The 22936-nt window shown below is 44.2% G+C and overlaps 1 protein-coding gene across 1 annotated transcript; it reads left to right on the top strand.

Moving 5' to 3' along the window:
* Positions 1-1486: 1486 nt before the first annotated feature.
* LOC306785461 (protein FAM53B-like) lies at positions 1487-22170 on the top strand. The gene is made up of 5 exons (XM_079279847.1): positions 1487-1634; positions 10519-10801; positions 12953-13007; positions 14885-15759; positions 21373-22170. The coding sequence occupies exons 2-5, from the start codon at positions 10721-10723 to the stop codon at positions 21709-21711; spliced, it is 1350 nt and encodes a 449-aa protein (XP_079135973.1). The 5' UTR covers positions 1487-1634; positions 10519-10720; the 3' UTR covers positions 21712-22170.
* Positions 22171-22936: the final 766 nt, after the last annotated feature.

The following is a 22936-nucleotide window of genomic DNA, read 5'->3' as shown; positions in this document are numbered from 1 at the left end:
TTTCACTTGTACAGGTGCAGTTGCTAAGAAACAGACTTCAAAACCTGGTTTCCGAAACAAAGTCATGAGTTTTTCCATGAAAACATTCCTAACAGTGGATTGCTCTTCAATTAGAATCAGGATTATTCACATACATTGAGTTTATGCCTTGGCATTTTGGTGCATACAAATTAAAACATAGTAAGAAAATAAAAATAAACAAGTACTGCATGTAAATAATCTTAAATAGTATACATACAATATATCTGTTACAGCAATTAAGGATATTTCTGACAAATCCATACTTGTCTTTGTCAATCTTAGTTGCTTAAAACGGATGTGGATAAAAAGAGTAGAGATTACGAAATGTGTGTTCGTTACTTAAAAACTGAATATATATCTTGACCATGTGTTTGAGACATGCTCCACTGTGCACTGTAGATTCATTCAGGAAGCCAGTTTTTGAACCGTTTCTGTAAAATATCTACCATGAAGTAAAAAAACAACTTAAGATCTTGCTGGGCTGAAGTGAGCTGTGCAGTACATTTACCACCGTCAGCACTTTCATGGCTTTTGGGTTGGCACACACGTCTGAAGCGCCGCTTTTATTCCTATAGGTTCTTATTCGACAATAAGAACCTATAGGTTCTTATTACGAGTGGAATAAGGGTTTTTAGAGGTGATGCCATAACCCACTGGCTGCCCTACCAGCGTGAATGACGTGCTTTCATTTTAACCTCTCAAGTGTGATACTGCAAATATTTATGTTTGTTCTCACTCCATCTCCCTGCAAACACGTTTGAAGTGATCCTAACAGGATTTCTGTGGATTGATTTGAATTACTCCACCATGTAACGTTAGCGGTGAAGTTTTCCATCGCAGGAAAGCCAGACGTGGGAAAGATTCCTCTTTCAAAGCACTTAAACCTTTTCACACTCTTCTTTTTGCGTAATGTCTACCGTGACTACACCAGAGCATGATTGAGTCCCGTGGGACCTCAACGTTCATTTTTTTAAATCGATTTTTTAATAACTTTTTCTGGGTCATTGCTTAGGCTGGTTACGACTAGACGTGAACGACAAAGAGGCATAATAGCAACGTTTGGTTGGTTGATGAGTGGAATTCTAGCTTTCTTTATAGAACTGGAAAGTTATCGCATATTTGCTTCATATACATCAATGAAAAGCATAATAATAGAAAGTAGCACACGAGTATTGTAAATGCCTCAGGGAGGACCGCGGAACATACCAATTCGGAAGGTGTGGGGGTGTCTGTTTTAAATAACGCCTTGAGCTGAGTGTTAGAAAGCCCTTAAAATATTTGTTGTTTTCAATTACTAGCTACACCAGAACGATTAAACTGTAAAGTAACCCAATACTCCTGTTGCTGAACAAGTTTCTTTGTAGACAACTACTCTTCCGGTCCCCCCCCCCCCTCGTCCACATGGTTCGTCTGTACACGCATATTGTTACAAATCAATGTGAAAGGCTTGAAAGCAGCAGCGAGCCTCCAGCTGCTCGCAGTCCGGCTCAGTCCTGCGCTGGCTACGCTGAACGGGCGGCTGCAACAACTGCGACAAAAAAAACTTTTGTGACTTTTCCTGCTTTGGCTTTTGCTGAAGATGACCTAACATCGACAGAGCCTCTGCTGGCCAGGTAATAGGGGATTTGTCCAGATACGTGATCGTTATAACTGTGTTGAGGCGTGCATCACCGTGTTTCTTTCACCGCTGTGGAGTTCACTGTGGCCGCTCATGCTGGGTTTTGCTGTGCGACTCAAAACGTGAGATGACAAACATTGTTGGGTTACTCTGGGCCATAAATCAGCAAGCAGGAATGTCTGTCTTTTCGTTGAATTGTTCCATTTACGTCTCTGTCTCTGCCAGTTTAGGCACAGTGCAGTTCGTGGCAAGTAACGTTAGCACTCTTTGTGGATGTCACGCCTCCAGCTCATGTATTACAACGTTTTCTGGACATAATTCGCTGTTGTGGAGTTTACAACTGAGTCTCACTTTGCTCGACCAGCTTGACCAACCTGTTGCTGCATTAGTGGGTTGCACACATTAACAAAGCTCTGTGAGCCAGCAACCCCCCCCCCCCCCCCCCCCCCCCATATATATCAACCATGGTAATAAAGCCCAGGCTGGTGTTAAATACAGTACCTGTGTAGGTGGAGAGAGGCCAGTGTGGTCGCTTTGCAACTCATATTGACATATGGCTCCTTACCACAACCTGCATGAGTGCTTTGAGTCATAAGGCTTGGTTGCATATATCTCTCACCAATCTCCACCATGCATTTACATATATTTTTTTTACTCCTTTGTGATCTGTAATTGCTAATGCCCCTGCTTTTCTGAGCATATATCAGAATTATTGAAGGTTGAAACTATGAGCCACTTTGTTCCTCCTCAATTTCAGTTCTGTTTTCAGAGCAGATATTTTTAAAAAAGAAGGGCGCATCCTTGGAGTCCAATCAAAATATACATTGTGTTTATAGTCCATTGTTATGACTACGTGAGTCATACACACTGAATTTATGCTATTACACATTTATGCAACTGAAACGAAGCTTACACATGTTGATAAGATACTGATGAGAACATAAAGAGTAAAGTCAATTGTCTTTTTATATCTATATACGTGTGTGGATGCGTTAGTAGCTACGAGTTCAAACTGCTTTATTGCCTTCTTAGTTCAAAATGAAAGGCACTCTGATTATGGAGCGCCATTGCAGCAGAGCACGAAACTTCTTATTTGTCAGTGTTTCCTTTCCCTTGTGGGTTAGGAAGTAACTGTCGATGCTTATGTTTACCCTCTCTAATATCACACGGCAGTTGGTTGATCTTTGTGGACACCATAAACACAATTCCACAAAGAACTGGTTTGGTACCAGGGTACCTTAATTGAAAATACCTGGAAATGTTTCTGGCCGCCACCATGGCAGCGGTTGTCCTTGACTTGCAGGCTAGTTTGGTTGATTAAACAGGAATTCCATTGCTGTAGTTTTCTCAAGAATCCGGCTCAAAGGTGTAGCTTAACTTCATGTCGGAAGTGAAGAAGAGAGCTGGCTTTGCGGTTGAATCACATTTCAGCTCTAGTGTCTAATTTCACAGGGGATGTTGACAAATGGCTCACAAATACAGGTTAGGAGGATCAGAGGAGTATTTCTGATCGGCCGTTCCAGTTTCTGGAAGATTGTGATGACCACACCTGGCTTTGATTTAAAAAAATAAACCACTGCTGGAATGTTACAGCTTGGTGTGTGCAAGCAAATTGCATGTTTCAAATCCTATCGTATCGTGTGAACCTACTAATGTGTACCTGTTGATTTTATCTGACAAGGGATGGGCTGCAAATGTTCGATATTGTTGCCAATATCTGAGTTTCGTAAAAAAAAATGTAATACCTCACTTTGGCAATATATAAAAATCTGTTTTCTACAAAACCCCTTTTATTGAATGAAATGTGCCAAATGCATTATGCATATTTATTTAATACTGGCATAAACTACCAGTACTACTAATACTTTGAGTAAATACAGATGGAAATGAGCAAAAATATTATTTGAATCTGGAAACATATGATGACTGACTATGTCAAATCAAACATTTAATGGCCTTGTTATGGAAACATTTGGTCTTGTTCAAAAGAGGTTCGAAACCAAGCCCAATATCTGACGAAACAGGAAGTAACACATTCTCATCACAGTTGCTGGTAATCACTTGTTGCTTTACATGTTTTAAGTGAAGCCCAACTTTTTTTTTGCACTGCAATTGTACTCGGCAACAGCTCTGGCATTGTTACTCTGTAGACTTGTTTTGTACATGCTATAGACATAATTTATGGAAGCAATTAAGGCCGGTGGGGTTTTTTTTAAAGGGGATCGCTCGGCACTCCAGTTTGCAACGTCTTTGTGTTGCAGGCAAAAGGCCCTATTAGAGCTCCATTCTGTCTGTGGGCAGCTGTGTGCTGAGCGAGCCACTGGTCCATTCTCCGTTTGTGTGTACAACTCTTCCTCAGTCTACACACTGACACTTCCACTCTGTCAGTTTCTCTCTGTTTGACTTTCTCTATATTTCATTTTCACTTTTTGCCGGTTGCCAGAAAAGGTGAAGCAGAAAACATTTCTGTTCTGCTGATACTGTGGCTCTCTTTCGTTCCCTTGTTCTCCGGCCCAAGGCATTATGCAAAGCTAACAGAAAAGAATTGTCAGCCATGCCTGTCTGTGCCTCCATGCTACTTTCCATTCATTTGAGACGCTTCCCTTTCTTCTCTGCGATCTGCAATCATAACCGCTCCTGCTTCAGACACACTGAACCTCATAAGTCTTGGGACTTCAGGGAGTTAAAAAAACAAATACTTCATTATTGCATGTTGTCAGAATACTTGTTATTCTTCATTTTTTATATTCCTTCCTCACGATGGATTTTTAAGTGCGTCTCAACGCCCACAGAGCCTACGACCTGCAGCTGAAAAGAAAAGAAAGGCATTCTCACGTACACCAGAGAAGCACTCCCCCAACCCCCCAAGACAGGCACCACTCTCTACTTAGAGATGAAAAGCATTCTGGGATGAAATAGGAAGGCTCCCATCAACGCAATCCACAGTGGTTTTCCTATGTGGTGAAAGTAAGGAATCATCTTAAAAGAAAAGTTGTCTCTGCTGTTGCTTTTTGACTCCAAATGAGTGATTTTATACCCTCTGGGTCTTAGTTCTGTCTGCATCTCCATTTATTTTCCTGGCCTGCTTTGGATTGGCCTCTCCTCCTTACCTCCCGACTGAATCTTGTTTATGTGGAGGTTAGCTTTTCTGTAGATCCAGTCTGGTGAAACAATCCCTAGAAAAAAAGAGAATTGAAAGTTTCGGTTAGTGTTTGGCACACGCACCCTGTATTTCTAGTACAGTCCTGTACAAGGAACTTCATACAGTTAACTTCAATCATACAAGCCTGACACTTGTGTCCTTCCAAAGTAGCCTTTTGTGCAAGCCTAGGCTTGGGAACAGAGCCAATGTGTCATGAAAATCTTGCTTGCACAAAGAAGGCTAATTATCATGGCGACATTGTCATAACGCCGGGCTCTCAGCCTCTGCGGTGTATTCTAATTTCTTCTCAGTAGTTGGGTTTGAGTCTGTCAATGGGTTTTACATACACCTGCATATGATTCCCCAACGACCGCTCAAGGCTGAACACCAGCAAGATTTACAACCAATTACCTTGCTGCAGAATGTCAAGATGTAGGATGGTGCAGATGAAGATCTAACACAGGTGTTACAATAGAAAAGTTTAAGCCAATCATTAGTTGTCTGTTATTGAGCAAAATGTCACTTCTATTCTAACTCGTAACCCAGTAAAAGTAAAAAAAAAAAAAAACGACTTTCTTGTTTCCCGTCATATGGACCTCATCAGTGCACAGTGAGGGTGTAACAATTCAATGCAAGTCTTTCATCACAAATTAGATCCAGTCAAACATTCGGCCCACAGTTTGATTTGATATGATTTGATAAATTAAATCATTCCCATGAGTATAAGAGCTCTATAAAAGTTAAAACAAAACCGATAAATCATCATTGTCAAAACATGTGTTTGCTTTCCACACCTTCTTGACAACACTTGTTCTTTCTGTTCAGCCCTGCAGAACGGAGAGCTCAAAAACATTTTTATTTAACACCATTTCTTTGCAGTGTAAACGGCTAAAAACACCCCAAATGACACACTTTCAGTTGGCTTTCAAATATGGAACCGACGCATCCGTTTTACACCACTACTACACACCATGCTGATCATTCACAGGGTCCATATGTCGAGCTGAGCCCCCTCATGAATGAATGAATGGACCGGTGGAATGCTGCTCATAGATTTCTTTTTTAATCCCAACCGTTGCACATTTTCAACCCACCCATAATACACCTCCGCAACGTGAGCATGATAGTACGTAACACCGGTTATGTGGCTTTATTAGTTGATTGGTAGTGACAATCTGTACAACATCACTTTCTTACACAACATAGGAGTGGTTACCCTTACAAAGCTGATCAGTTGCAGGGGGATTGCTCGCAGCGCTAGAGGCACCCATGTAATGTATCCCTGATGGATTAGGGCTCTGGTTAGTGTGCACAGAACAGAACAGGCACTCATGGATAATGGAAGGAACCACAGGCGGAAAGGCCGGGATTGATGGGGGGGGGGGGGGGGGAGGGGGTTAGTGTAATTAGTGGGGTACCTGATGTATGGAGAGTCGTGGCATGTGAGGGTCACTCCAGGGGGCAAGAGAGGCCCCCATACCTCCCTTTACTCAAACTGAAACACCTGATCCTACGCCTGGCAAGCTTCTTAAGATTTCAGTTAACTATAGTTCTGGTGTGAGACTCCTACAACAAACGCACTCGCTGATAAAGAAGTGATGAGTCGTTCAGATGTTGCTCTACTTTCTGTGTGATGTCTGCCTTACTCACATCACCAGTTGTCATCTGTTGTGTACTTGGTTGCTATGGCTACCTATTACATTCACAGAAACAGTGTACTACTTAGCAACTGTTTTATGACAGAAGTCCGAGAGACACTATCCCCCAGAAATATCTGTGAAATCTTGATTCTACTACACCACAATAGTAGATATGTTTAAGTTAGCCTTAAAGCTGTCACATATGAGTCAACCTATTGGGGGGCGATCCAAGTCACTACTTATTTTATGATGCAGCTTACCTACTACAAATGTGAAATTATGTTGGGATGTAATGTTTGTTGTTGTTTATGTGAACTCAACTCTGTCAGCATGCTTGGTGGATATGACTTGCGTTTGTCTCTCTTCATGTATTTGGTAATAAAGTCAGTGCGTTCCACACCCAAATCAGCAGCGGCATGTGACCACAAGGGAAGCACAGCCCCTATACTGCAAAGGGAAGTGTGCTTGCATATTTGTGTTTGTACTAGTATGTCTTCTTGCTAACTTAACTGAACTGGACTTTTAGGTTGAGTTCTTTTGAGCATCTGCATCTGTTTTCATTGCAGAGTTGTCATTATCGGGTAGCCTCTCCTGTTTCAAAGTAACGATGAGGCGAATTCTTCTTTTAAATTGCTAGCAGGAACTTGAAGTGCTGGTTGTATTTATGCAGAGGTTGATGATCTCTGTCGTTGGAGGAGCGATCAGGGGAATCTGCAACAGGAGTCCAGAACCTGACTACTGACGACGCATAAAGTTTGACTGAATGAGCTCTTCCTTGTTCATGCACTTCTGAGGATCTAGCGGTGTCGTGGCGTGTTGTTTTTGGCTCGTGTTTCCGTGCCACCGGGTACTAGGGTGATGGCCAGAGGATTCAGCGGTATGTCTTGACCTCCCTAGGACCATTTTTACGACCCCTCTCATTATACGAGAGAGGGGTGGCTGTGTGTTCGCCATGAATTAACAATCCACACTGCAGACCTTTCATAAAAGAATGGCTCTTACTTTTATTCGGACCAGACAACAAAAAACCTGACTTGTGCAAAACGTTTCCTTTTTGATTTATTTTTTAATTATGGTTCTCATGGCCATATCCACTACGCAAAACAAATACCGACGTCCAGCGCCTTGTACCATAGAATGTGTTCTAGCGATGCAAGACTGAATAGAGAAAACTGTTCAAATTTGAACATTTGACCTTTTTGAAAATGAGACTCTGATATGATACACGGTGCTTCACTTGTATCGCACATGCAGTGCAATGTTGGTTCGGTCCTCGTCGTTTCATTAATATGAAATTAGTGGGTTTCTTTCAGCCGCAGCCACCGATCAAAGTCTTGACACCAGACGCGCTCTGCACAAGTATGCAGTAACCAGAGCCAATTGGTGATGGACACCAAACACCCCGTCACAGAACTTTAGGGGGCCCCCGAATAGGCTTCTATTCATCTGCCTGTACAAATCACCGCCTGGGCAAAGAGCCATATTATCTTAGCTGCCCTTTCTAGTGCCCTCCTGAGTCACTGGCTATTGTGAGCCAAGAGCTGCTGTCTGCACCCCAGAGTGCACAAGTCTGACTTGAATTACCATTAGATCTGAGACCACGATGGACGTCAAATTTAGTTAAATTAACTTAGAATGTTTTATCGGTCCAAACAATATCATAGTTTCCATTTATGGTAGAGGGTTGTCTTCAGTTTAGTGCTAGTATCCAATGTGAAATGACAACGTAGCATCTCAGGAGACATTTGTTTAAAACAGGCGTTATTGCACGAGTATGTATGATCGATTGATGAGTACGTCTTACTCCGGATCATGACTTTCTTGGCTGTCATTGATATTTACTGCATATTTTGTCAAACTGCAAAAACATGGTAGTTGAATTGCTCCTGAAAATGTCACGTTTCTTGTAATTAAACTAACCCGAAGGGAGAAGTTGCACGTCCAGCTGCAGGATCGTGCATCATTTGAGATCTACAATGCCTTGTTTAAATGATTGTGTTCGATAAGGGAGTACTTGTAGGTGAGGAGGTGTCCTGCAAACTGATCTCATCCTGGATTTTCTTTAGTATGACCGCAACCGTGAGATGTAGCCAACATGACGACTCACTTTAAGTCGTGAAAATCTGATCTGATCAGTAGACGCTGCACACAAATGCTCTGCAGTTCTCTCTCCATTAAGCTCTGGTTTCCCCATCATGAGGAGTCGGTTCATTAAGTAAGCATGGCTCCAGGGTGGAATTCACACTCGGTCTGCCCTCTCCCATGACCCCACTTGCCAGTCACTACACACGCACACCAGTGCAGGACAGCATAGACCCACACGCATGTGCAGACACACATACTCGTTCTCAATGTCGATGTGCTTTTTGAGCCCTGGTGGAACACGTCTCACTTCGGTCAAACTGCACTCTGTAACAACCTTTACGCAGGGCCGTCATGCTCCTCAACTCCCACTCTGTCTAACAACCACGCTCGCACAAACCGTGCTACACCACCGCGCCCCTTACTCGGTGTCGGTCCCAATCAGTAAAGCAATCTGCAAAAACTGATCAAGAAGAACATTCCCCTCTCCTCTGACTCCCACCACCAACAACACCAGCCACTCTTTGCCTGCGGAGGCCCAGTTGTGCTCCACTGACTCTCCGGGATAAATGGAGATAATGGGAGTCATATGCTAGCAGTTGGTTTGGGGCAGGCCGAGGTGAAAGATTTCTAGTCCTCATGGAGTCATGGGGCTGGAGAAGAGGGAAGGGATAGAGATGACACAGTAAAGTAACAAAACACAACTAGACTGGTTCAACATTTCTTTATCAAACCACCTGCCCATCTTTTCTTCTTTTTTGATGGGTCCCTTTTTTATTTTGCACAATGTACTGTCCCACAACACTAATTTAACAGCAAGTGCGCACTTGCAGCCTTCTATCTAATTCGTGTTATAAAAGTGCAGCCACCCTTGCTTAACATGAAACCACATGTTACACGGGCAGGATAACATAGTCGGCCTGGAACATCCATTAGCTTCATGTGTTGCCCCGCAGCAGAAAGCTGTTATTAGTCAGGAGTTGATTGGGAGTCGGATCTGAACCACGCCGGTACTCTCTAATTGGATGCTGTCAGTGTGTTTGGTGGTTGGCTAATGACTGGGAGAAGCTCAAGGCCAAGGTCACTGCAGCTATTCCTCCTTTTTCTTTTTTATTGTGATAAAGAAAGCATAACTGGACCTTCCCGTCATTTACCCAGATCTTTCCCATGCGCCAAGCAACATCAGAGGGACTGAGTAGAGCAGACATGACAAGGCATGTTGAGCATATGGACCATCTGCTTTACATATAACTCCCTCCAAGTGTTTTAAGAGTTTGTGTTTACTGCCACAACTACTGTCTGTGCTTTACCATCTGCGTGGTGCAGGCAGTCGATGAGGCAACTGCAGCCCCATATATGTTCCTTCTCGATTCATACTTCTTTGCCACATCTGTAGTCATCTGCTGTGAGTGATTCCTTTTCCCTGATTAGCTAAACTTTGCTCTCTGTTACAGCATGTTTAGATTCCCATATGTTCTGTGGATTACGTTGACAAGCCAAATGTCCCATTATTTACGGGGTTAAGGAAACTTTCACATATGGCAGCATGTTTTGTTTGACAAAGACGGATGTTTTATAGGCGTGTAGCTATATGGAGAACTGGGTGGTTAAGTTGCTATAAGTGTTCGGGTGGTGAAAATGCTGAATGGAAAAACACAAGTCAGCACTCCCTTTTCTCAACTATGTCAGCAGTGACATTTGCACAAAGTGGTTAAATTACCTAGCTTAAAAATCCTGCTCTGAATCTGTGAATGAAGCACAAACAAAGCATTTAGAAGGAGGTGGATTATGTTATTTGTTGTGTTGTCCATCTGGTCTTGGCACCATGCGCAGTTCAAACAGCCAGGCACAGTAACTGCAGTTTGCATGTACTGCTATTTGCCTGCCACTGCCTTAGGCTATGCTCAAACTTAAGCTGTTTTGTGACCAGACCAGACAGTGTTCTTTCTGTCGTGTCCGAGATATGAACCCAGCGACAGTGTATTTACTTGGCTCGTCTCTTTCCGTCTACACAGGGATCGGCTGAAGTGCGAGAGACGCCCTCCCTACCTCCGCCACCGCCGCCATCAGCACTTGAGGGCTGCCTTGCAGATGGGAGGTCACCAACCGGTCGCCCGTTTCTCCCAAATGCACTATCTGCCCTCCGCCCTCGTCTAAGATGGCCGCCTGTGGCCTTCTCCTGAATCCGAACAGACTGGAGCAGAGCTGCGTGCTACCATGGTGATCATTTTCTTGAAAACACTGGAAAAGAAGAAGGCTGTCGATGATGTGAACTCCAACAACACCGAGAGACGGCTGGTGAGAGGAACTTAACCTTTTGAATTTCCCACAAAGCAAACCAGTTGTTGCAGTCAAAGGGCTGCACGGTGTTTCACGTGTTAGGCATTAGTCAGCAAAGTGAACCGGTTATGTGATTATATTACATCGGTGCGTCACCACATGCCACAGATGACACATTTAGTCACGTATACTACTACTACGCGTTTGAACAATGCATGTAAACGTGCCAGAATGGTAAATATTTGTCTTTAGTTGTCATTAATGTCACAGTGAAATGAAAACAAACTACTTTCTACAGCCACATGCGAAGTTCCAGATCAGTTTTAATTTTTTGGTGTTCACCACCAAGAGGTCCAGGATGTGTTTAGCTTAGCTTAACACAAAGATTGACAGCAGGAGGTAAAAGCTGGCCACATGTAGCTCAGTCCAAATAAAAAAAGCATTCTGGCAACTCAAAGTCATTTTGTACAGCTTCTGTGTAACACGTGTTAAACAGAAAATGGATGTCTTTGTTAAAAAGGAGTTAGCTTACACACTGTATCTCAAGACCCCGAGATACTCAAACGCTCTGGACTGGGGCAGTGACTCACTCCCGAACCTGCAGGGTGCAATCCACCGTTCTCCGACAGAGAACCATGGCATCATACCCGGAAGTAGTGATTCTCATTCTGCCCGCTTCACACTCGGCTGCAAACCAATCCAGCGCTTGCTGGAGTTTACGTTTTGATGGCACCAACAGACCCTGGCTTTAAACTACATCAGTTAATACACAGTATACACAGTACACAGTAATACACAGTATAAAGGCTTTTGGAAAAGTTTCCATGAATGTTGACCGAGCTTAATATTGACGTTCACTCATGAGTTGACCATGTTAGCACAATAGCCTTTATTGTGGCTTCTATGCCTTGTATCTTCGAAAACATTTTTGTTGTTGTAGCTATAACCTCGAGGTGAGTCAGAGCAATGCATTGTGGCATTTCCCTTTTGTCCTTTGCGCAGACAGCCACCACCCTGTTGTGAGAAGTGAGCTGTGAGAGAGGATAGGTGTCTGATGAGAAGATAAGTGCGAGTAGAGAAAACTTTTTTATACTCTCCAAATAACGTGTTCTTTGTAAAAAAAAAACTAAAAGACGAGTGTATATAACAAGTGTGGTGTGAAGTTTTTTTATATGACTCTCTAAAGGGTAAAATTATCGTCCAGCATCATCATAAAAGTTGTCGTAGATTTTGAGCGAGCTGTGTAACAAGTTTTTGAGTCTGGTCTTACAAGCTTAAAAGAATTGGTGAGTAAAATACACATGAAGACATTTGGAGTCACGTTTCAAATAAATGTACGAAGTCAAAAACAGTCATTCCGTTTATGTTAATATAAATACATTGATTACTGCAACCTGAAGTAAGCATAGGTTGAGTTACTTTAACTGTTCTGTATTGTTGAGTAGATTCATTTGCAGCATTGGTTGTTATTCTGTGCAGCAATGCATCATATTTTATGTGCTCATTATAGGATTTTAAAATTAACTTATGATAAACTGTACAATAAATGCAGTGCAGTAAAATCTACAAGGCTTTCCTTTTTAAATATAGCGGAGAGGTTTTACGAAGTAGCAAAAAAATTGAAGTACTCAACTAAAGTACCTTTTCCTTAAAAACATGTAAAAACAAAGTATAGACTCATTAGAAAGTGATCCTCTCAATTATCACTTATGACACACTTGAAGTAGAATTCTGCAGAGACCCTGCCCTCTGCCTGTATTTTCATATTTCATCAACCTCTATGAAGACGGAGCACCCAGGTGCCAGATCGTAAGAACGCATCCAAGAGGAAGCTACAAAAACGATGGACACGGCGCTGGCAGAACGGCAATCTCCCAACACTGAACTGTGGTCAGGGGGCGTGCGCTTCTGGTCTCATTGAGCCGGGGAGGAGGGACCAACTTTGAATGTTGTTTTTATCAACAAATCCAACTCATTGTGTCTTTTTAAGTCAATATACTTTGTCACGTTCCACCACTGGACCTACAGGGATGCAGAGATTAAATCATTATTGATTTTCTCATGTGATCGTGGTATGATGGAAAACATGTTGCACTTTTTCCCCCAATTTTTTGATTTGTCTTTGTGTCACCCTGACTGTCGGCCCCTCTGTTTGCCTGTCCTCCACAGTGTAAGCTCCACACCATGAGCAGAGGGACCACCCTCTTCTCCTGTGGAACCGTGGGTGAGTTATCTGCATTTATGTCTCTCCGTTTGTCTTTCCTTCTTTGCGATGGTAATAAAAAAAAAAATGTCCCATTTTCTGTCCTCTGCATTCACTCAAGATCTGGACGCTGGACAGTACTAATGGTTGAGGTGGGGTCCTTTGTCATAACATACTTTCCTGAATGTAACAGCATAATGGCTTGCCCCTTTAACCCATTGTTAAGTTGAACCATCAAAGTCAGCGACCCCCAACTACAACCGTCTCATTGTTAATCCACTCGGTCTCTCACTTCTCCCTTTCTCTGTCAGTCACTCATCCCCCTCTCATGATCAGGGTGCACCTGCGTCCACACAACGTTGCACACCACTCTCACGGGAGCGACTGTAATTGAATATGCTGTTGCCTTTGTCAACAATTTCCCTTTGGCTCCATCAGTGTCGCAGTAATTGCCCCCTGTTTTAAAAGACATGCGACTGTAAATTCAAGCCCCCGCTATCGTGCCGCATGCTATGTGACGTTACAGGGAGGAGCATGGCTTACTGTTTCCACTGTTAATGTTGGGCATTCACATCGTCTAGCATGTCTTTTTAGTTCAACCAGCACTTTGTATCTTGCTTTCAAAGGATGGCCTTTTGAAGTTCATCCCTTTCTCCCTTTGTCAAGACATTCCTGTCAGGTCGTCACTGTAGCCCCGTACATTGTTTGTCCGCCCAAAACAATGATTTCCGTCCGCAAGTCTGTGAGAGAGCGTGCCAAAATTAGAGACAAGCATCCAAAAGGACGGGAATTTGGATCAGCAAAGGGCCCTTTTTGCCAAAAGCTTGAATAGATTCCCAACATGACCACTTGGCTTCGTAGCTCAAGCCACTGTGGCCCGTTACTGTAGGTGTATTATCTCCCACAACTGTATGATAGACTCTTTTGTGCAGATGGGGAAATAGCTGGCAAGTCATGCTGCTTTCTGAAGCATATGCTAACCACGTGACTAGGGGGAGTGACTTGCCAACTGGTTCACTGGCTGATTCTTGTCGTAATATGGAGATCAAGTTGTTTTTGAATCAGCCGTCTTCAGGTCCAGGTTTTAGATAGTGAGGAGTGTAGATGATGCTTTTTCTGTTAGGTACCTTAAAAACAGCAGCCATAACCTTTAGTGGAACAACTTTTTTTGTACTTAGGAACAGACTTCATTGGTGATCTAGGATTTCTATCGTAGTTTATTGTCTGTATCTATGAAAGTAATGGAGACAGGAACTTGATTATAATGCTTGGCGCCAGAACAATTTACAGCTGAGCTTTTCTCTTCATGTCCTCCAGCTGTTTATGTGAAAATGAATCAAGACATGGCGCACAGTGATCTTTTGGAGTCATGTTGTTGGCAACTCAACCATTAAGTATATCATAATTAGCACTTGCCATGTTATTAAAAACATTTAAGTTCTTCAGACATACAAAATATGAACGCTTGCTGTCAGCTTTCAGTACAGTTACACAAGAGCTGTGTTTGAACTGTGCAGCGAGTCCCAATCCTGTCATTTACCATCGGGCAGATGACCGAAGCAAGATGTTCAGATGTATCAAAGCTTTTCTGTGTTTAACTAGACTCAAATGACCCTACAGAAGGTGTGTTCAGCTTCTTCGCTACTGCAGTTACCAGACGATAATCTCCATCTTATCCTTACAGCAACCATTCCCTCTTGCCTTAAGCTCGCTTCTGTTTGTTTGTGCCCTTGTGTCTGTGTGATTAAGTATCAAATGTTCCTTTCTTTAAGCTAGAATTCATCCTGCTGAGATCAACATATTGCAAGTTTAGGGTTTTATTACCGAATAAGATGACATACAAAGAGAGCTGTTATTGAGGTCCATGAGAATGAGTTTGTATGTTTTGAATATTGCAGAGGCAGATAGGTGGCTGGACCTGGGGCCAAGCTGTGCCATCCAGCAGAGAGCTCCCTGCCAGCCTGGTGCCAGTCTGGAGAGCCTCTGGGATGTGATGCCGGAGCCGGGGAGCTGGCACTGGGCCAAGGAGCCAGGCAGCGCCACGGCAATCACCAGTCTGATAAGAGATCTGAGCCTCGGCAACAGCGGCATGACCACCCCCCACTCCCCCACCACGTCCACCACTGCTCACTACACCACTACAGCTACCAGCCAAGCTCCTACGGCACCCCCGAGCAAACGTCAGTGTCGCTCTCTGTCGTTCTCTGATGAATTTTGTGGGTTCCGCTCATCTTGGAGGCCCCAAGGCTCCCGAGTGTGGACAACGGTGGAGAAACGAAGGTGCCACAGCGGAGGAAGTGTTCGGGGAGGAGCGGGTTTCTCCAGTGGTCACCTTCCCACCATGCAGCGTAGCTCCAGCTTCAGTTTGCCCTCACGCTCCAGCGTACCCTCAGATGGTGCCATGGAGCTGCAATTCTTCAACCAGCGGCTGCCTCCCCACCCTCAATTCACTGCCTCTCCAGTCTCCCCTACCTCTCCTTCCTTACATCATCACCACTCCCTCCATCACCACTTCCTCAGGCCCCTCTCCCTCTCCCATGAGCAGATCAGCCTGCCAGAGCTTCAGAGGGAGGAGGCGTCGGAGGCCAGCTCTCCAGACTCCACCCCAGAATTGGGGAGGCGAGCCGGCCTGAGAGCCAGGGCCACGGGGGGTCTGTCCCGGAGCAAGTCCCAGCCCTGCGTGCTGAATGACAAAAAGATTGGTATGAAGCGCAGAAGACCAGAAGATGCCCAGGAGCAGCGGCCCTCCCTGGACCTGGCAAAGATGACTCAGGTTAGCTGGAAATGTCAAACACATGGCGACATGCACACACACTTACATTCAGTTCAATGTGTGTTGTTATAATTTGACTCACTTCACAGAGTTTAGCATCCTTTACATGCACTGATTACATCAACATAACATGTTCTTAAATCATAACATAAATCGGCATCACTATATTATGTAATCTTGCTTTGATGCTGCAAAATGTCCGATTGCATTTAGTTCCATCCTGGACCAAACACACTTACCACACAGACAAACACCTTTTTGTTCTGAGATCAAGGGGACGTTCAAGAGATCCTCAAACACAACTGGGCCTGTTTCTCTCTCTCTGAGTCTGATCAGGGAACTGGACTAAATCCAGCTGAATTAAGTTTTCTGGGTCGTCGGTCCGAAACTTCAGGGCTAAGTGATATCAGGCCTCCCTGACTTGAACTCGGGGAGTGGTGCTTACCGAAGAAGCATTCCTCATGTTCGGTCACGCTGCCTCGCGCCACGCTCTGGCAAGCCCGCCTCCGGTTTATCATTTCATTTACTCTGTTGGGTAAACAACCCGTCCGAAGGTTGGACCCCTCGCCGTTCATTTGCTTCCTCTCTACTTCTACTTCTGCCCTGTATTCCCATCTTTCATTCCCAGTTCTGCTTATTTCCTTTGCCCTCTGTCTACTACCAGGCAGCTGGAGCAACCAAATGTGATTCATGATGGGGATATTTGGATGAGTTCTGAATTGCTTTCCCCCAAAACAAGAGTTTGTCTGTTCTTCTGTAAGGTCGGAGGAAGCAGTGTCACAGCCGGAGGGTAAAAATGACCCCTGGACAAACCAAAACCGAAAATAGAATCGTAGAAGTATTTTAATGACATTTACTGTTTTGATGCTTGGCAGTGCTCTGATGTTTTTACAGAGCCCAGAAAGATCTCGATTCTTCACATCCTGCCTCGTTAGTCATTTGAATGCTCTTGAAATTCTACATAAAAGCTATAGCAACAACGGCATCGATACCAAATCCAGCATGTACTCAGACTCTTGAATACTCCTGCTGTCCTACACGTATCACTCGTACGACGACACACCAAAATCTTCCTTCAACTTACCTCCTGTCTGGGAAATATGGTTCTTTTCCTGTTCTCCTAATAGAAAGTACCATCAATTTATACCTCTAACCCTCCCTTCCTCTTCCCAAAGATGTCTGTTCCCAGCCAGTCACCCTCAGGACCTAGCCAGGGTTGGATCAACAAGGCTTTGGTAATTGAGCCTAGCGAGCATGTTTCCTCTGGTCATGCCAACTGCTAAGAGGGGAAAATCAGGCACGATGACCACACGTGTATGCACAAATACACACACACACACATGGAGTCAGTTTTACGGTAACTCCGGTCCCAGCAGTTCTCTGATGCATGAGCAAACATTTGCAGATGACAGACGTCGTTCTTGTCTTTCTCTTCCTACTGCTACTCAGACTTAACTTGATGTTAGCCTCCTTGACAAGCTAAAAGCTAAGCAAGCAGTGTCGTGCTATGTCACGTAAATTAAATAACCTGAAGCACCTGTTGAAGATGCTCATAGTTGTCCTAGGTTAAAGAGGTGGTTTGTCTCAGTGATAGCTAAGGGAAAGCTCGAGTGGCTGGCACACTGGCTGGAAAAGGAAGTGACAATGCGCAAACGCTGGGCTGGTTACAACCTGTGTCTGTTAACCTTCAGGGAACAGCTGAGATTTTAGCACCACATATGTGAATTTGTGGCTTTGCCTGTTTTTGTTTGTTTGATTGATTTGTACCTGCAGTTACTCGTCACATATCTGGCATTAGACTGTTATTTCTTCAGCTGTTTTGGGGCAAACTGGATGTGTGAACTAACCACTGACAGTCCGTGTTATTTAAGTGACGCGCTTTCTTCTTTTCCCCTGGCTACATACACACTTGCTCCCCTCTTGAACTGAAAAGACAGACTAAATAAAAAATGTACCACTTACTTGTTGGTAGCGAAAATGTAAATGATGTTTTTTTTCTTTCATTTGTTGGACCATTCAATGCAGAAGGTTGTTGTAAAGTCTGCCGCAGGTTGGGGTGGGGGGGGGTTAAGGATTGTGAGGGTCAACATATTACAAGTCCCCGAGTGTGTTGTCAGTGGAACATGGTGTAACTTGGCCTCTAGATTCCTCAACCACGTCAATGAAGGCGGGTGTGAATTGTGGGGATGCATGTCATGCTTATCGGCTAAAGCTCGACTACCGTAGGGATTTACGTGCGACCACCCCCAAAATTCCTTGAATATTCTCCCTGTCAGCCTGGTGTATCGATCATTCCTCTGTCCGCTGCCTTATTTTGATCCCAGACTGCCTTTTCACCTTGGCCCGTCGTTGTTGTTTCCTCTGCATAGTGGGTGTAGCGAGTTGTTATCTCTTGATTCTAGCTCACTTTGCTGAATGATGTTTGACGCAGCTCGCACTTTGCTTTTTGAGGAAGTGGCCCATGTGAAATGCCTCGTTATACATTTTAAAGAAAGATTACAGGCCACCGTTGGCTTAGCTGTGTTAGCAGTATGGGTGGTAGACGGGGGCGTGTTGAGCCTGTGTGTGTGTGTGTGTGTGTGTGTGTGTGTGTGTGTGTGTGTGTGTGTGTGTGTGAGCGCGAGTGCATGTGCATTCAGGAGAGAAATGGCAGGGTGAAGAAAGGAGGTATTATTTCTGCAGGGAAGCTGGCAGATAAACTCCTCACCCTTTCTCTATTGATATCTTCTCCCCGGCCCAAGTTCAACCTGCTCTGCTCGCCTTTCTCCATCTGCCTCCATTCCTGGGATGGCACACATGGTGATCATAGCTGAGCGTCAAGCCCCGCAGGTATGAGAACACCTAGGTGGGCATCTTGAGGTGCGGTGCTCGAGGTTGAAAAAATGACATGAAGTGACTTGTCCCAAAGGTGCTCTGTTAAGCATTGCCAAACGGCAGTGTGCAGTCACCCCCGCTTGTTCAGCCTTTGATTCATCTCAACATATTTATCTTATGTGTCTCATCTTACTTGGATGTATTTTCACCTTTCTGCCATGCATTCTCTCTGCGGTACAAATACAAAGAACAAAGCAAAGGCAGACACAGACAGCAACACAGATAATTGATGCAAAGGTGTCACACGTATGCAGTCTGTCTGTCTGTCAGGAATGAGTTGAGTAATGTACTCATTATGACTCTGTAAATACAATGCCAGTACCCGCATGTTGTTGTGTATCTCTGTGTGTACACCTTTCTGTGTGTGTGTGCTTATTTGTGTGTGTATGTCTCAAGTTCACAGCAGGTCCTTTGCCAAAGCACTTAGCAGGGTGTTGCTCGTTGTTTGCCCTAATTATCAGCAGGGTATTTGCCTCTTGGGTGTGCTTCTCCCACAGCAGCTGCCTTTCGATCCCCACGTTGTTTAAAATGTTCTTACAGTGGGAGCTTTGGTTGTGTTGATTGTGGTTTAGAATAATGGAGGATGCCTACCAGAATATCAGTTGTGTACATAAGTGTTTTATTTTTTTACGGTTAATGATTAAAAAAAAACTGGAAAAGTGAGCTCGCTTTTAGAGAATAATCCAGTGTGAATAGAATAAATTTGTAAACTTTAAGATTTTCAACATGTCATATTTCATTTTTGATATTATTTATTGCCAGCCAGTTTAGTTTTTTAACTTCTTCTGTCTTCTTTATGAAAACAACAAAGCGACATCGTGAATCTGCTCACAGTTTGTTTGGACGTACTGTAAACAGATACAAGACTTGCTGTGCGTTCCAATACCCATACTACCATAGTATTCTAGAAGAAGATTTAATATGTCCGAATACATAGCACGTTAAATGCAGTGTGTGTCCTCTCATGCATCCGGTCGCATTTTGCAGAATGCAAGCCAGCATGCTTTTCTGGCTAATCTGACCCACAAACCTCTGCCTAGCAAATGGATGTAATGACGAAGTAGTACGTCCAAATTGGATGCAAACTGCATGCAACAGTGTGTACTTTATCAGGACAGCTGCAGCATGTACTAAAAGTAAAAAGAAGTCGTATGTGATTTGGGAGGTACTCTTGCTCTTCTTCTTTTGCATGTCTGGCGTGTTTGCTGCCCCCAGTGGTCGATGTATGTGTCATACTATTAAAGCGCCATTGCCTGCTGAACACTTAAAGGAGCACTGCACTGAGTTTGGGCCCGAGACTTCAACATTTTTGCTAATTTTAAGAATTACAGCTTTAAAGGGCCAGTTATTTCGTCAGAAACTGATGAGATTAATCAAGTAATTTACCCATCTGCTTGTTATGGCAGTGACTTACGTGAGACGCGTCGGCATGAGGTTAGAGAGCCTAAATGTGCGTGGATATGGTGAATATGGTGAGTGAGTGAGTGAGTCCATCTGGTTGGGGGTCTGCTCAAGTGAAAGGAAAGAACACACAGGCAAAGCTGGGCACACAGCAGAAATCTAACCCTGCTCCCCCAACACAACCTCCCACCACACCCACCCAAATCCCAGTCAGCCTCAGTCGATTTTATAGAAAGCATATTGTGGAGAAGCTGCCTCTCCCCCTCCTTTCTCCCTTCCTCTCGTCTCCTCCTCTGCTGTGATAATTAGTAGTGGGGTAATACCGGGGGTTGAACAGAGAGAGCGAGGGCTCAGCAATCCCCTTTTTCCACTCCAGTGGGGTAACTACAGCAAAAGCCAAAAAGGCCTCGCACTCCTCACATGAGCACCTTTAAGCATTTGCAGATGAGGTGTCCTGCGGTTGAGCAGCTTACATGTAAAGTCAATCCGGCACAAGTGAGCCAATCTTCAGTCAGCCAAAATCCTGCGTTGTAGTTTTCTTTTGAACCGTGCTAAATCAGAGCAAGGAAAAGAGCGAGTCTACTAAAGTGAGACTTAAGACCGGGAGACTCCCAGCTCATTGTACCAGGAAGAGCAATGTCCTAACACACTAAAGAACATTAGAGGTGTCCGTCATGTAAACCGAGGCTCTATAGAGAAAACCTCATCTCTATTCACCTCCATGCCTCCAACATCTGCTGCTGGGGCACTGCAGAGATCATTAACCCCTTCAGTGCGCTGCACGGCTGCCTCTCTTTGTTGCACGGAGGAATTCAGGGTGGAAAGGGAGCACCAAAGACAACTTCTTAGTGAATTAAATCTCCCGAAGGTCAAGTGCAGAAACGCAGGCAGTTGTTCACATGCAGATTCTCCCCGTCCGTCCATAGAGGGCAGAACTACAAAATATCATAACCACAATACAAGTTTGGGTTCCCAGTATGTGTTTCACATTGGCTTCAGCTGTGATGAATAGGCCTCGAGCATGAGTTTGAAACAAGATACCGTTTGTGGTTTGCAACTCATCGCAATGTTTTGTGTGGGTTTTTTTTTTTTTCCTGAAGCCAGAAGGTTTTGTGTACGTTCTTCGGCGGTTGTTTGTCTACTTGTGTGTTTGCGTGTTTACGCGCTCGCATGCCGTCGATGAAAGGGAACGCCAGCTCTTGGCTGCCCAAACTGAAACCCAATTTCAAACTGACATCCAGGAAAACCCTGAGCCTCATTAGAGTGGAGCCAGAATGTGAACATGAGCTGAGGAACACAAACAAACATGTATTTTCCCTCTTTGTCTCCTCTATACAGAAACTTCAGACTTTTCAGAGCTTGAGCTGCCCCGGATTCTCGGCCACCGACTGCTTCCAGTCAGGCCTGGCCCCTCCCACCTTCAACCAATCAGATCCGGACTTCTCTGCCGTGTCCGAGTTGGGACTGGAGTCACGGCAGGAAGTGGCAGGAGACGACGAGGAAGAGGATTCTTCCTTCGAGGAGCTGGACAGCGACTCGGCATGTAGCGTGGACTCGCGGCCCGGCTCTCCTGTAGGCATCGTGGGCGGTAAACGCACCCTCTGGAAGGGTGGGACACAGAGGGACATTTTCCAGCTGGGGGGAGAGCTCGATCTCGATCAGATTGAGAGAAACTGAACATTTTATAGGAGATTTAAAAAGAGTGAGTCTGGACTGTTGTGGAACGTTGCTGGACATTGATGATGTACCGAGAGATGGCTGTTAGGAAGGGCTGTGAGGAAAAGAGTGGAGGAGTGGACATTGAACGGCAAAGGAAAGGAAAGTGACAGATTATAAAGGGCCGAGTATGTTGTTAACGACTGCCTTTTTAATGACACATTTGCCTTGAACATTCTTACTGTTTGAATCAAAAAGCAGTGACCTTAGTTGTTTTTTGATTGGGTATTCAGCTTAACTCAGGAGCAGGAAAGTGAGGGTTAGTCTTAAAAACAACTCCCAGCCCCCACTGTCTTTTCAACCTGATGACCTTTCCAAAGTCAGCTAACCGTAGGTTTGTAGTACTGTAGCAGTAGCTGGGCTCGACTGTATTTAGCTTGAGTTTGTTGTTTTTTCTCAGAGAAAGTGGGGGTGTCAGGGAAGGGGTGAAACAGGGAGGAGGGGGGGGGGGGACAACATGAAGACGTATCTTCTCAGACTTACCCTTGACCTTCCTCTTTTTTGTGCACACATGAAAACCAGATAATTTTTGCTCAATAAGCTTTTTGAGGAGTTCAGAAAATGACAGTGCCTTCTTTTGGATGTTTGCTCCACCGGTTCTCTAGCCTCAATCGAAGCCACCTTTTCTGACCTTTCCTTTTGGTAGTTTCTTAATATGCAAATTGTATATTTGAATTAAACACTGAATCTCAAGGTATCAGTTCTAACATCAATGTATATTTTTCTAAGTAACTGTTTTTTATGAGTTGTTTGTGAAGGAGGAAAATACAAGGCCCTTTCTCTAACAGAATGAAATAAATTTACAACCTGCACTCGTATGTCTGGTTTGATTTCAGCTCATTAATGAATGCTTTGTACTCAGACAGATTCCACTTTGACAGCTCAAAGGTCTGAATAAGCTGCTACGTTTGCAGATACCCTTTAGAAGTTGTGCCCACTTCCTGCGTCACATTTCAGAACCATTTCACCAAAGCTCACTCATTCAATCGTCATTGTTTTGAATGTCGATAGATGCATCTCTGATGTCCTTTTGTTTTAGTCATTTACAGCTCTTGATGAAGACGGCAAGTTAAGTACACATCTGTGTAATGCCCTGTTGTTGCCCACCAGCCCCACACAAAATGGAAGTCTAGACATGAATTATCCCTGGCCTGTAACCCAGCAGTGACCAGAGGAAGTGATGTCA

Source organism: Melanostigma gelatinosum (assembly GCF_949748355.1).
Source record: "Melanostigma gelatinosum genome assembly, chromosome: 12".
Taxonomy (NCBI): Eukaryota; Metazoa; Chordata; class Actinopteri; order Perciformes; family Zoarcidae; genus Melanostigma; species Melanostigma gelatinosum.
The sequence above is the reverse complement of the archived record's forward strand: the minus strand, read 5'-3'. Positions and strand labels throughout refer to the sequence as shown.

What these genes read in the sequence shown, in the direction of transcription:
- LOC306785461 (XM_079279847.1), top strand. Translation starts at nt 10,721, where the DNA reads ATGGTGATCATTTTCTTGAAAACACTGGAAAAGAAGAAGGCTGTCGAT. An exon ending in CTTCTCCTGTGGAACCGTGG is followed by an intron (nt 13,008 to 14,884) that starts GTGAGTTATCTG and finishes TGAATATTGCAG; the next exon opens with AGGCAGATAGGTGGCTGGAC. An exon ending in ACCTGGCAAAGATGACTCAG is followed by an intron (nt 15,760 to 21,372) that starts GTTAGCTGGAAA and finishes TCCTCTATACAG; the next exon opens with AAACTTCAGACTTTTCAGAG.